This window comes from Rhododendron vialii, chromosome 6a (assembly GCF_030253575.1).
Source record: "Rhododendron vialii isolate Sample 1 chromosome 6a, ASM3025357v1".
In the NCBI taxonomy this organism is placed as follows: domain Eukaryota; kingdom Viridiplantae; phylum Streptophyta; class Magnoliopsida; order Ericales; family Ericaceae; genus Rhododendron; species Rhododendron vialii.
Window position 1 is genome coordinate 11008852 of NC_080562.1, and position 15562 is coordinate 11024413.

Sequence of the window (15562 nt, forward strand, 5' to 3'; positions counted from 1 at the left end):
GCTCCTAACCTGGTCCCACAGTACTATTCTTGCTTATGTGATGGAGGTCTGAAGAAGTGCAGATGTCTCATCATCTATATTGATTTCATCCTCCTTCATCATTTCAAAAATTTCTTGGGATGGTTGATGAGCGGAGGCATGCATTCTAAGCAACGATTTATAAACTGGCAAACTGGCAAGACCCAAACGCCTAACAACTGTCAGATACCGCTTTGCATCTTCAAAATTGCCGCTGTTCTCAAAGTACTCTGCAATGGCCACCACAATACTAGGTGATGGCCTCCAGTCACAATGTTTCAACATGGCAAATCCTTTTTTCATGGCATTTATGGCTTTATCCATAGTCTGGCTTCTCACCCATCCTTCCATTAGAATCTCCCACGTCTTATAATTTGGACACCCACCTCTCTCTAATGTGTGGAGATGTAACGCCTCAGCTTTTTCCACAAATCCATTTCTCATGTATGCACCTAGGAGAACATTGGAAACCCTAATGTCATATTTCCTACACTGATATTCATATTCCGTCAAAACCCTCTCAGCTTCTTTAATATCACCCAGCTTTACTAAGCATAACAAGATACACATGTAATTCGAACAAGATAATCTCCCTTCCACTGCTTTACAAGCTTCCCAAAGTCGAAGAACTCCATCTTTATTTTTCAAAGAGGTATATAGAGTAATGAGGAAGAAATAACCAAGGCGGTTAGTAGTTGATAGCTTTTTCTCTGCATTTTGAAGAGCCAAATTGGCCTTGACAAGAAATCCTGATTTCAGATATATATTGGCCAAAGTAGATAGAGTGCTCCATCCTAATTCAAAATCCTTGTCCTTCACCATATCTTTATAAACCATTTCTGCAGATGCAACCCCTGATGACTCACCACACGCACCCATCCAAAGATTGTAAGAGAGGACATTAAGGGGTATATTATTTTGCTTCATTTGCTGGATGACAGCGGGCACTTTCTCACTCTGAGAAGTGGCCATATAAAGCTTCATCATCTCGTTGAATGGATGAGGGCTCACGGTGAGCCCCAAGCTATTCATCTTAACCATGAGAGCCTCAGCTTTCTCTAAGGCCTTTTCTTTAACATAAGAATGAAGAAGAGTCACAAACGCAGCTTTTTGTGAAGCACTGTTGGGTATAGTTGCAAAATATTCTTCGCCTTGCCTTAAATTATGTACTTTTATAGTCAATTCCAACCTGATGGCATGATCAGCCGCTGAAATCCTATTTCCATAGCGATCTTCCATCCATGTAAACATCTGGAAATAAGTGGGATTATTTTCAAACCACCCTTCTACATGGGTAACTAAATTCTTAACTACACACCTTCCCACCCAAATGAACTGGAAAATAAAGTCAAAAAAATAAACAGAGAAAGAGAGTGAGCAGTAAAAGATCTGGTATAAAAAGGAAAAAGGTTTTACAACTAATATCCCAGGTGAAATTAGGGCTTACTGTAATTTCACAACTAAAATTTAATAGTAGCCAACAAACCACAAGTATGCTTATAGATAGGGCAGATAAACGGACCAAGCTACTCGAGTTTGAGCTTGTCTTCGTTCCTTAAAAAGCTCATTCAAGATCGGTTTGTTACATAAACAAGCTAAGCTAGAGCATTTTTTTTGAAGGTACGACTGTCTTCGCTTTGGGTCTCTAACCCCTCTCTCTGAGCACAGACCCAGATAAGTTTTCTCCTCAATCATTAAATCTCATTTCTTTATCTCTCTCCACTCATTACCCCCAAAAGCTCCCTCAAAACTCAAACAAAACAAAGCCAGGTTTCAAACCAAGCTAATACTCGGTTTGTTCGACTTGTGATGTATAACAAATTCAAGCTACTCAAGATCAGCTCGTGTTTGGCTCGATAAAAGCTCATTCAAGATCAACTCGTCTCATAAACTAAGCTATGCTTGAAAATATTTTTTAAGCTCGTTAAGTTCCAAACCATACTCCAACAATTAACTCCTCGGTTTGTTTGGCTCGTTTATCACCCGCTACTTATAGAAAAAGATGCACAGCCAATGCACCATAAACCACCTTTCATTTTTTACGTCTCTGAAAGCTAAAATAAAAGATAAAAAATCGCCATTTTTCCACAGAAAGGAAGGTGCATTCAATTCGCAACCCAATGTATCCACAAAAGCAGGTTCCATAAGAAAAATCTAAGACCCAGTTTGGAAAATGGGAGAGAAAGGAAAAGAAAAGAAACTGTGAGGTAAATGAGAGGAAAGTGGGAGGGAAAGTTTACTATTCACAAAAGTTGAAGTTGTTATTTTCCTCTCCCTTTCTCTTCCAACCAAACAATGAAGGTGAGAATTTTAAAATCTTCCGTTCTTTTCCCTTCCTTTCCTCTCCAAACAAAGCTGAAAGGCATGGGAAAGTCTAGTCAAACAGCATTTTGACACTACATTTTTTACTTCATAGACACAAGTGTGGTGGTATGTGAGACCACCATACTTGTGTCGCAGTGTCAAAATGTCGTGTCAGTAGCATTGCTCAAATCGAAATCAAACCTCGAGGGCGTGCTTATAACGCCGCAATTTCATGAGCCCAGTGGAAATCCGTCGAAGCTCCAACACTGAAACCTTGTGGCCATCATCGACCCAATCCTGAAGCAAAGCCGTCGCGCTCCGTCGTGGGAATACGAGCCCTAAAATCCTGCTCCTCAGATCGTCGTTGCGGCGGCGTTCAACTGAACGCGGCGATTCACCGGAGACATCAGTAGGAAAGGCACGAGACGATATGGGCCTCCACCAGCTTGTGGTGTGTGAAGTGCTGTTGATGCTGCCGTTGCGGAGAAATTTTTGTGAATATATAGATACGTGCATCATGTAATTGTATGTGCTAAGATTAGAGAGAGAAGATAAGAAAGATGGGGGCTTACCGTCTGAGATGGTGAAAGAGGATATGCATCGCCGTGGTGGAGGACTGGGAAGTGCACGCCGAGTCGGCTACGGTGGCTGGGGCTGTGTTTGAAAACTGGGGAAGGGGAGAGGAAAAAACGAGGAAATAGCGGAGAGAAATGTAATTTAGAAAGTTTATTACAAGTGTTTAAATTCTTTCCACCTTAGGTAGAAACTACGGAGGCGACTATTCGCAGCCTCATATTTTCTCTCATAGTTCGTAAAAAAAATTCAATTATACTTGACAATTAGTTACCGAAATTGAGATACATTTTCAGTATACAATTACCGAAATATAATATTTTTTTAAACAGTTATTTACCAAAAATATATGTTCGGCAGTTGTTTACTGAAGGTTGAACATATTTTCGGCATGCAGTTACTGAAATATAATCTTGTTTTCAACAGCTATTTACCGAAATATTATGTATGATTTTCAACAACTATTTATCGAAATGTAGTGGGCTAAGGGAGAAAATACGGGGCTGCGAATAGTCGCCCCCAAACTATGGGGTTTCCACCACCCATTTCGGATCTCATCCTGTGATTTTTTCAGTAATCTGAATTGTTTATCTTGTAGAGTCCGCAGAATAGTATTGACTAAAAAAATCATATTTATCGAATATCGATAGGTACATCAAAAATTAAATTTTAATTTATAAAATAGACCGTTATGGATTGTTTAACTTTAAACTTATCTATCGTTGATTTTATAAACCAAAATTTAATTTTTTATATACCTATCCAATAAAATTGATTTTTTGCAAAAATATATTACTCTGCGAGCTCTAAAAGATATTTTTTTTTTAAATGTCAATTCATTCAAGCTCGAAGGTGAAGATTACATTGCAAAATATAGAAGTGCACCAAACTACCTCATTCAAGACCCTAGGACACCCTGCAAAAGCAAATCAACACGAGGTGCCGATATGAGAATCCTGTCCGGGATAAAGCAGAGAGATCTCACACGAAATCCCAGTACAAACCATTATACAATAAAACAGATGTAATCGAAACAACGAACAACATACAAACGTAAAGGAAAACTGTTCCCATGGACAAACCACAATGACCGGAGCGATCGGAGAAAAACCTCGACAGGCCCAAGGCCGAGACCAGACCTCCCTTCACCCTCGATCTGTCGTTGACGGCCCAGAGTAAAGAGAAACGTGGGCGAGACCAACTGGAGCTGATACGAAGACCCCCAACAGAGGCCCCACTGTTGCCGCTGCCAGAAAACCCCCATAGCACAACCGCAATAGCCGCCGACCACAGCCACCCTCAAATTTGACCAACATTGAAACCTAATAATCTTATTCTGCCCACCACCCAACCGCCGGACCTAGGGGGAAACCCAGACTAGCACATGCCGAATCTAGGAGGACCTAGATCGAAAGACCACTGGACTGACAACCGGAAAAAAAAAACCGAAAACAACAAAAGGAAACCCCACCCCCATCTGCACACCTTATTACCTCGACGCCAGCCTTGAGCGGAACAAATCTAGAACCGCCGAGTAGGACATCGGACTGTGGAGCACCACCGATTGCCGGACAGAGCCCCACAAGGGGGAACCACGCCGGCCCTACACCACAAGCGCCCCAAACTAGGAGCACGGAAAGCCCAACACCCAACACCTCGAGCTTTAAAAGATGAACGATTCAGATTACTGAAAAAAATACACGATTGGGTTCACAATTGATGGTGGTGAAAAACGTATTGTTTCTACCTAAAGTAGATAGAATTTATACTCCTACAAACTGGGGAAGGAGAGAGGGAAAAAAAAGGTGAAAATCATTTTCCGTGTATTATGCATGTATACATCCAGATTTGGCGACCCATTTCAATCCCGAGTTTTGCCCACGTTGTTGCCCATCAGTCAGACCTTGGACCATAAACACTTTGAACGAAAACTTTTAATCGCATGAACAAATTAGTAGCATATGTTTGCACCACTATGATATGTATTATTGGAATCCAAATACAGGCAACTCAAAGATAAAGGGTTGTGGAAATCACTTGGAAACATTCACGATTAAGTTCGAATCACACCTCAACATCAAAACCAGGAAATTTCAAAGCGTTGCAGCTTTCGTATTTGAATCGTCATCATCGTCTTCATCAGCATTTGTGAACTTCACCAGAAATGACGAAGAGAAGTAAGTACATCATTTACTAAAACCCTAGTCTCAAGTTTTCTTCTAATGGAGATGAAATGACAAAGAATTGAGGCATGTATCATATCCTTAGAATACTTGTTTTTTTTTTTTTTTAATCTTTAGTTGTCGACATGTCTCATAGGTTTTTTAGAATAGTACTGTAGTTGTTTATTAGTATATCACTTACTCAAACCCAAGCCTCTAGTTTTCTTCTAATTGATGAAATCGCGAAGAACTGAGATATGATAATATGAGAAATGAGACATTTTTTAGTTTCAAAAAGTATAGGCTATGTTTGATAACACTGTCACTTTTCTATTTTTTAAAATCAATTTCTACTTTTTCTAAAAAAAGTTGAAAGTGGAAAATACGTTTGTGTCAACCTATTTTCAAAAAAAATTCTAAAAATTCTAAAACTAGTTTTTACTTTTCCTAAAAAATGTCTCTCGTAATTTCTTCACTAATTCCCAAATGATACGGAGAGAGTAATTTCTTCACTAATTCCCAAATGATACGGAGAGAGTGAGAGAGTGTGTGTGTGGGGGGGGGGGGGGGGGGGGGGAAGGATGGGTTTGAGGGGGTAGAACAATTCTGCCATTGGACATTTCAAATTGAATCAAACCAATCTAACATCAAATTGAATAAAACCAATCTAATGTCAATTTGAATCAAACCAATCTAATGTCGAACTGAATCAAACCACTCTAATCACTCCCATAGTCTCATAAAAGCAAGTAAGGAAAGTATAAAAATATGAATTTTGATAGAGAAACAAGAGTTGCCAAAGCATCCTTGTAAAATGTTGCCTGGACAATTCTGCCTTTGGAGTCTCTTGTCATTGCTACAATGGATGCTTCACTACCAATGCATCAAAGCCTTTGGCTATTAAAGATTTGTAACAACCCTAATTTTCTCCCTAATTTATTTTATGGTCATTCAAATAATGTTAATTAGTGTAATTATAACAATTAGTAAATAGCTTCTTTGTTAGTTTTATTTTATTTTTTTAATTACATATACTAATAATTATTACAAATCTTAGCAAAGTTATAAAATGCAATATATAACATATATGTAAGTACGTGTATGTATACATGGGGATATTAATACACAAAATATGGGGGACATGTTCTCCTCTCCTCTCTTTTCTGTTGACTCTCTCTCCCTCCGATTATCTCTCTTCCACTTTCCCACTTCTCCCTCTATGCCCTCAAACCACTACAACACCCCACCTCCCCACTATCTCATTCTCTCTCATTATACAAACCTTATAATCTGAAAATTAAACCCACATTCACTCCACTCCTATTTTTGATACTCAGTCCAGAGAAGAAGAAAAAAAATAGAGATGAGAGTTTGATTTTTCATCCATAGAATTTTACTGAGAGAGAAAAACGGGTTCCTACATAACACTACTCCATACATCAAGTTCGGGTTTCCAATCAACCACTACATCACCAAGCATCCACAGCCCACCTTCCATTCGTTCCGAGGCAGCCCCAGAGTTCTCCGATTCCGTCGTCTTCTCCAATGGCTAAAAATCGACCGAACCCATTAATTGTTTTTTCAGCCGAATTCGAGGTAGAATAATCGCTCTCCTACTTTCTCCTAAGTATATAAATGTGCAATTATATTAGTTGTAATGATAGGAATTGAAAAGAAACAAACCCGTGCATTGTAAGTTGAGAAAATCGAAAATTTTCGTTTTCGGTTCAGATCTGCGTTTTCGTGAAACTATTCATATGGAAAATCTAATCCGTTCATCTTTTCGTCTTATCGAGATGATTTCGGAAAGGTATAATAAGCCAATTTTCGATGTCAGGATTGATCACACGACCCGGTCAAAATTTCGGGTTAAACCATATATATATATATATATATATATATATATATATATATATGTGTGTATGTTATATATATGTATACTTGCGTACAGTACTCCAGGTTGAAGATGACTGACGTCATCATGAACCCCATCCATCAGAATTTACAGTTTAACCCCTGTGTTTTGGTTTGTACTAAAATTAGATCCTAAACTATGTGAAATTATTTGTTTTACCTCCTGTGCTAAAATTTTAAGTTTTTAGGATACATCTATGACTATTCCTTTGGAATATGTGATTTATGTTAACCTCTAAAGGATTTAGTAACTAAAAGTATTAGGCTTAGAAAAGAATAAAATTATTTTTGGTATTATTATTTTATTGTTAACAAAGGCCCAAATATTTTTAATAAAACTTTTTGTGTAGTTCATCGACTTCAGTAAATACATTGTGGATGTAGATCATGTCTAATTTATTGGAAAGCAAATGTTTGACAATAAGAAAAATAGTAACATGATGTATAAGTTTGAAAAATTAGTAACTTACTTATTTGCTAAAATTTGCTTGTTATAAACATAAAAATCTAAAGGTATTGACCTGACCATAAAATACTATCATTCCGTTTGGTTTAACATTTTGAGAGTTATTTTAACTCTTGGCACAGTTTTTAATAAATCTCTCTCTATCTCTATCTACTCATTACCACTCCAACTCTCAAAAATAACTTTCTAAAATGTAAACCAAACAAAGCCTATGTGTTTTTCTACTCACGAATTTTTAATTGTTATTTATCTCTCTGAGATATATCATGCTACAATGTTACGGCCTGAGAAGTTGTTGGAATTACTTTATTTTACGTGTTAGAATGAACTTAGGTTCACTGGATGGTTACGAGTAGAGATTCATATAGATGATGTTAAGTAAATAGAAATTGATAAAGTGTCGAGGTGTGAGGTTGTGGATTGTGATTTGAGCTATGGCTATGACAAGGATAACCAATGGGGCCCTGTGTTGAAATGGGTAACCCATGGGGCCTAGTGTTGAGAGATGTTGTGACGCTAATGTATAATGCGTCATAGAAAAATTCGCTTCTTTTGTTCAAGAGGGAATAGGTCCCATGAGACGGTTATAGTTAGTGGTAGGGATGTCCAACCCTAATGTACGATGCGTCATGGGATGACTCGATCCTCCTGTTATAGTCTTAAATGAGAACATGTTAGATACATAATTTAGGTGAACTCACATAGGATCCTGGTACAGGATAAGCAAGAGGAAGGGTGGACTCATGAGACGGTTTTAGTTAGTGGATGTGGGAGGAAAAAAATCTCGTGGAGAGGATCCTTAGATATCATGTAAGTTGATAAATAGTAAAGAAAAATGATGATGTGCTATTATTCTGTACCTTCTATATATTGTCAATTTTTAGATCGTTGAACTGCTAACTGTAGAGTAAGGGGTTAGTAGGGTTGGGATTATTTACTGAGTTTCAAAACTCATTATAATGCCGTTGGGCTGGCATTTCATGCCAGGTAATCAAGAGACCGAAGAACAGAATCCTCTTCAAGATGATCAGTACCAGGGTGAAGACCTCCCAGCTGAGGAAGGAAAGTTTGTCGAGCCTTGGATGCCTTACCCTTAGAAGCTCTGTTAATTTAAAGTATTGCTATTTGAATTTCCAAAAGTGTTATCACATTTGTCAACTTCTGTTTTTATTTCATTGGATTGTAAGACAGTTAAGTAGTTTTGAATTTGGTATTTGAGATTTCTGTTGCTAAACTCTGTTTAATAAAATTTTATTTTTTAAATCATTTTTATGGATTATTAAATCAATTAGAAATGATTTAATTAACGTGTCCGAAAATTGGGGCGTTACAAGATTTGGCGGGCAATAGTATTGCGAACTCTAGCCATTTCTCGCAATTGATCGGGGGTTACATTGATTTGTTGAGAAGAGCCCCTACGGCCTTGCTCACTCTCAACAATCAAATCTTCCTTGCTATAGAATTTGAACACCGCATCATTTTGGTCATGCATCCTTATAAAGTTATGGACCGTGCAATAAGCGGTTGGCAAATATTTTTGGGTCCGCACACTAAAGCCTTTAGGCATTTGTTTCAAGATAGGAAATCGTGCCTTTAATATGCCAAATCAGTGCTCTATCACGTTGCGAAGGGACGAGTGACAATAATTGAACCATTCTTCTTTCGTAATCGTCTACGTCCACGGAACAAGGACAAGTGGTACCGCTCGCTCTTGTATGGCTTTAGAAACCTAGGCATACTTACGTAGAGGTGCCATGGGAAACTGCATTGCTGGATTATTTGCGCACTCAAAAAGCACTCGTGAGTCATTTGCCGTTCCCTCCCAACCCGACAAGACGTAAGTAAATCTCATGTCAAATGAAAATGCAGCCATTACATTTTGTGATGTGATCTTGTGCCTCCCACGGTATGAAATTTGCTCACGAGCAGGAACCTTTGCATCGATATGTGTACCATCTATAGCACCAATACAATCCTATAGCCAAGGACAGAAGTAAATGTAACTAAATGTTAGACAATTTAATAATACCATGTGCAATATGAAACAAATAAGGGATTACTTACACACAGCCTTTAATACTCGTTTAAAATACTTAGAGATGGTTTCCCCTCAATGCTGGAATCGCTCTTGGATTATGTGATTTCTACTGTTGTATCCAACTACGAGCAAAAATATACATACTTGCTTTTGGACTATCAAGTACCTTGAATGCTTTAACCTAGTGTGTACTTTAAGCGCCTCACAAAATGCAATAAAAATATGTGTTTGCATTCGAAAACCTTCTTCACACCTCGCATCATGACCATTCAAAACCTCTAATACATAATCGTGTCCTCTTAATATAGAGGTTCGCATGGAATACGATTATAGTATTTTTGATGATGTTCATGTAGTGCTAAGGTAACCAATGTGATTATTGTTTCGTCGTTTGAATCAGACTCCAATTTCTTGTCACTGTCATCGCTAGACTCCGACTACAAAAAAGAGTAGCATAAACAAAATTTGTTGTTCTTCTCAGTTTCAAAGAGAAAAAGTTCTAAATATATACAAAAGATGCTTCAAATTTCGAAAGTGTATGTTAAAAGAATGACTAAAATAACATAAGAAAGATGCTTCAAGTCAATGAAATCTAGAAACACGGCATAACTTTCAAGAACTTAACTAACCCCAACTTGAGAGAGATTGTGTCTGAGCTTTCATAGTCATGTACATGGCCGGTAGACTTGCATATATTGTTGACAGACTCTAATGATTTGCCTTCTTCAAAGACCATGTTATCTGAGTCAGCAACGACATCGTTTTGAGTGTTAGATACTTCCATTACCTTCAATGAAATGTTACAGTAGCCACATTAAATCTTGTGGAAGAGTAGAACATAATTGAAACAAAAAAGGGAGATAAATATAGGGATATAATTGTATACTGCAAAAAGGCCAACAAAGTACTAAAAACTATTGAAAAAGAAAATTGCCCAATGACATCATAAAGATTGCCCATTAATAGTAGTCCAACAAGAAAACAAATCACAAAAATTCCATATCCAAACAATAGTCCAACAAGAAGAGAAAACAAACCAACCACATAAGTCTTACAACCCACAAAAGCTTACAAACCAACTACATAACCATGTCCTAAACCAAACCAACCATAAACAAAAGTTCACACATATGAAAGGAAGTCCTTCTTCCTTTACTCTGACATGCCAAGGAATATTGGTCTCCATGACGGGTCATCCTTCAGTAGTTCCATCCCTTTCGTATACGATGCTCCATCTAGGTCTTCCATGGCATTAAGAGTTTTTATGCACTCAGCCAGCAAACCTTGTGGATCACCATGGTCTTGGGAAGTCACACTAACACTAGTGCTCTTAGCATTATGCTTTGCTTCAAGGATATCCACATTCCTCTTGCTACTTTCTGCAAGAGCACTTAAAGATGCACCAAGTGTTAGCCCAAATGGTTATATAGAATACCTTATTGATTTTGATGATAACAAACACATGTTCAATTAACTTTATTTTGATTAATTGACAAAACACTTTAATTATTGGCCTGGTTCTTATCACTATATTAATCCTGGAGTGTTTGCTTAATAGGTCCATTGATATTCAAGGTTGCTTTGGTGAAATATCTTATGGCTAAGCTATGTACTTGTTGCACGGGATTATTTTCTTTCTAAACCAAACATATTCGGCTGTTCCTCTAAAATCCTTGCCGTGGATTAATTCAAGCTCTTGAAGAAAAGGAAACAAAGGAACCTATCTTCAATAGTCAAGAGTGAAAGAAGAAAAGAAAAGATTAAGGACAAATCTTTCCTTTATGTTCCAAACAACTATTATTAAATATGGGAACATGCATCTTGCTTTGAAGCAAAGAAGAATGGAAATAATCATTAAGCCAAGATTTTGGAGTTGATTGTCTCTAATGGCTAGAAGGAAAATTCATCGTTCAATAGATTCTTCTTGGTTAAAAAGAGAAGTCGACAAAGGAAGCAATTGACAGAAGTTTCGAAGAAAATACTTGCGAGCTATCACTTGCAAATCAGTCAATCAACTCAACTCTTCATCTTGATATCTATACACTTGTGTGTGTGAAAGTTCTTATTTTGATCTTTATTGTAAAAGGGATTGTACACCCTTATTCATACTCTTGATAGAGATTATCTTTTTGTGAGTGGTTTTGGAGAGAAAATTACTTGAAATTAGGTGTTACTAGCACCGAAGTCAAAACTAATTGGGTTAGGTGTGACTAACACCGGAGTCGAAAATAATTGGAGCGATTGGGGATAGATTACCCGTTGTAAAGGTCGTCTAGCACCCGCGAAGCTCGAAGTATTGTTACTATTGGAGATAGTGTAGCAAATCCCAAGTTGGACACTTTGGGAGTGGACTAGGCCGTGAAGTTACGGACCGAACCACTATAAATCCTTGCGTTCGATTCTCTCTTCCCTACTCTCTTTAATTTTCGCTTTGCATATTTATATTGCTTGCGTAATTTGATAATCTTTGAATCTTACTTGGGGCAATTTAGCTTGCTTTATTTTTATCTTGCAATTAGCTTTTAATTCCGCGTTATAATTGAGATACCTAATTCACCCCCCCTCCCCCCGGGTTGCTTTTGGACCAACACTGAGGTTTGCAGACAATGAGTCCCTCTTCTTACTCTTGCTACTCTCCTTTGGCTCAGTAGTCTTCAAAGCCTTCATATCAAAACCTTTTTGCCTTTTCCACTAACCACTACGTTCGTTACTTCTATTTCACCATCATCTTTGTCTTGTTTAAGTTGGAATAAGGGATCACAAATATTTGTTCTAGACGGGAATTGGACTGATGAGTGAGTATTGAATCCTGTTGCAGTGGTATCTTCAAGTATTTGGGTCATCGCTGCACAGTGTGGGAAACCTTTGTTCCTAAAATGCTTGGCCTTCTTATTAACTTAAGTGAAGAACTAAGTGGCTTATATCAGACTTAATTTATAAGCATGAGCAAAATAAAAGGGAATAGGTCACTTCTAACCTTATAGAGCTTCTCCCATAGGGTATCATCAGCAGCAACAGTACCTTTTTTCGCACACCACCCAATGCCACTTTGGTCACAAAGGCTCTTAAATTTGGTGTGCATAGTGCGTAGTTGGTTGAACTTGTTTTTTATTTGAAGTTCAGAGTATTCGTGTTTAGGTTTAGCGGAAAGACTCTTCCTTATCCTAGCCCAACTTTTTTCTTGAAAAGTCCCAGTATCTCTACTACCCATTGTTTTCACCTCCTCCTCCATAATGTCAATAAAAAACTCCTCATTTGTCTTCGACCACAAGGAATCAGCTACACCTCCCACTTCAACTTCATCATCATCCTCAATCTTGATACTTACATTGCCATTGGTAGCCATTTCCTATTTATAAATCACCCCACAATTGGTCTAAATAAGATCTAAGATTTATTTGGGCGAAGTAGAACTATAGATTCAAGAAATCTCATGGATAAGTTAAAGGTGTCTACGACAATAACTATCAAACAAAATCAGGTACATGATCCGACAAATCACTAAATCCAGATTTCAAAAAAATAGCTAATAAATCAATTTTAGGAAATCAATTTCTAATCCAGCAACTTTAATGCAAACATCTGGATAATCTATAGGCACAATATGCAAATTCCAAGTCAAACAAGTAATAACTGGAGGTGATGATAGTAACAATCGTACTTGTCCAAACAAAGAGTTGTAGTTGAGAGTTAGAAGGCCTGGGTTCCTGCATAATAGATAATAAGGTATACATCATAACCGAAAGCTCAAAATAAGCAGTCGACGGCGAAAGTGTGGCCAGCGAGTAAGAAGATTGATCGATTGAGAGAGACCTCTCAATAGCCGCTTGATACCAGTGGGATCGAGAGAGATTGATGGATCTGAACTTGGGGAAGACTGAGATAAGGAGAACGACCCGCGCCTCGATTGACGCGAAAGATTTGGCAGCTGGTTTTTTGTTTTTACGAGAAGTGAAAGTAGACTTTTGGTGCTTCCTTTATTTTCAAAAATTTAGAAAACTCATTTTAATTTTTAAAAATGAAAATAGACAACCAAACATACTTTCGGTTCTAAATTTTGAAAATTCTGAAAATAAAAACAGAAAACAGAAAATGAAATGGTTACCAAACATAGCCATACAAAGTTGGTTAGAATAGTTTATTAATTTGTGTGAGAAAAATGAGACATTTTTATTAATTTGTGTTAGAAAAATGAGACATGTGTTGTATGCTTTTGACCCATATGGTTTAGGTTGCCTATGTTTTCATAACTTTTGACATGTCTTAGTTGCCTATGTTTGTGTTCCCGAGGAAATTGTTGGAAAGCGGAAGTGAGAGGTATCAATTACACATACAATCAAAACACTACTCTTTTATTAATCTTGAACACAAAACATAAACACAATTACTCATCTCACTCAATCTCTCTCGTCTATTTCACACTATTATTCTAATTTTAATGTAATTCCTTCAGCTTCCATTGATAGCTCAAAAATAAAAATAAAAGAAGTGAGAAGTCATGTGACCTAGAGCATCTCCAGCGAATGCTTTAAATATCAAATTTTTTTCAAAAGATTTGAACATTTTGCGATGTTTTAAGTGTTTGATTAGCAGTTTTCAAGCAAAAAAAAAAAAAATTCACCATTTAATTTTTTTTCTTCTTAAACATAACATATATCATCTACATAATAAGGGAGAACGGGTTTTAAATCTTATCTCTCTATAAATCCTGACCATTGATTTGCTCCATAAATCCTACGGCTCTCCTCCTCTCTCTCAAACAATATTAATTGCACAATTGTCATTAATTAGATCTCACATTGCGCAGGCACGGGCAAACCCTAGTATATATACGAGTAACATTCTTGAAATATCATGGTGCTATAAAAAGTAATTTGATATTTGAAGAGTTTGTCAATTTGGTCCCTCAAATGGCAAAGGTATCGCTTCTTTTCACTTTCACATGCTACTATTAAGGAAAGGTGAGGAAGAGACTAGCTAATTGACCATTGCTGTTACCGAAGTGAAATCTCATTATTAAGATTCAAGTGAGAATGAAATTATTTGAAAGTGGGGCAAACCAATGTGAAATCTCCATTAGGTGACATTTCAATGTTGCGGCTAGCTGATTGCTGACTGGAGTACTATTTATGGAACTCAAGATGCTGGTGATGGAGCTATGCTTTATGTTTTATTTTCCAAACATTTGCTGATTAAGGAGGATGCTTATGGGTAGATTGTAGGACTGTTTTTCCACGATCTCTTTTAAAGTTAATTGGTGTTGGGGAGGATTTCAATTAAGTTTTTTATTGCATTCGATATCGCACCCGTAAGTCTATTTTTAGAGCGGTCGCAGGAAATGACATTGTGTAATCAAAATCATAGGTCCACTTCGGACCCAATTGTAGTGGGCTTTGTTTTGGGTTCTTAGGTGTTTGTATATAGTTGGTCAGATTATTGTTTCTTATTTTCCTTATATTTTGGATGGTTTCTTGCCAACAACTTTCAAGGTCTAGGGTGGCATATTATTGTTGGGGGGCTGGGCTGCCAACATAGTTGAGATGCCAGAATGGATGTCAATGGGTAGAGTATGGATCGCTATTCCATAACCGATCCCCAATTGGAGGGTCTTTCACCATCCTCGCCCCGATCTCCATAGGGGATATTAGATAAAAAATCAAACCCGTCTTCCGATGAAGATCGGAATTTCTCCGAATATACCCATATCCAAACGAAAAAATATAAAAAGTCAAGAATGAAAATAAATTGGTATTTCTAATTAGAAATATAACTGTACTCATATATATGTAACGAGGTATAACCGGGTTCGGGGCGGGTATGATGCAGGTACGGGTATTCAAGAGTGGGAATTGTAAAATCATGCCCGCTCCATATCGAGCAGGTTTTCTTTAAATCCTACCATACCCGCTACTATTGGAAAAAAAATTGGGTAAACCCCAAAGAAGCTCCCTCTTCTCACATCTCTCCCACTCTCTCTCTTTTTTCCCCCACACATTTTTCTCACAATCCTACTGGCTTTATAACTACAATCAAGTAACTCAAATCAAATACAATCGCGTAATCGTTCTCAATTAAAAAAATTAAAAG

The 15562-nt window shown here is 37.4% G+C and overlaps 2 protein-coding genes across 2 annotated transcripts; both read right to left on the reverse strand.

Moving 5' to 3' along the window:
* On the reverse strand, positions 1–3030 carry LOC131331406 (pentatricopeptide repeat-containing protein At5g27460). Its single transcript, XM_058365327.1, has 3 exons — positions 2895–3030; positions 2524–2794; positions 1–1269 (listed from the first exon to the last, which is right to left on the reverse strand). Exons 1-3 carry the CDS (start codon positions 2921–2923, stop codon positions 34–36), a joined length of 1536 nt encoding a protein of 511 aa, XP_058221310.1. The 5' UTR covers positions 2924–3030; the 3' UTR covers positions 1–33.
* Positions 3031–8771: 5741 nt separating this feature from the next.
* LOC131331407 (uncharacterized) lies at positions 8772–13233 on the reverse strand. Its single transcript, XM_058365328.1, has 4 exons — positions 13137–13233; positions 12453–12824; positions 10105–10262; positions 8772–9166 (listed from the first exon to the last, which is right to left on the reverse strand). The coding sequence occupies exons 2-4, from the start codon at positions 12819–12821 to the stop codon at positions 9055–9057; spliced, it is 639 nt and encodes a 212-aa protein (XP_058221311.1). The 5' UTR covers positions 12822–12824; positions 13137–13233; the 3' UTR covers positions 8772–9054.
* Between the last annotated feature and the right edge of the window lie 2329 nt (positions 13234–15562).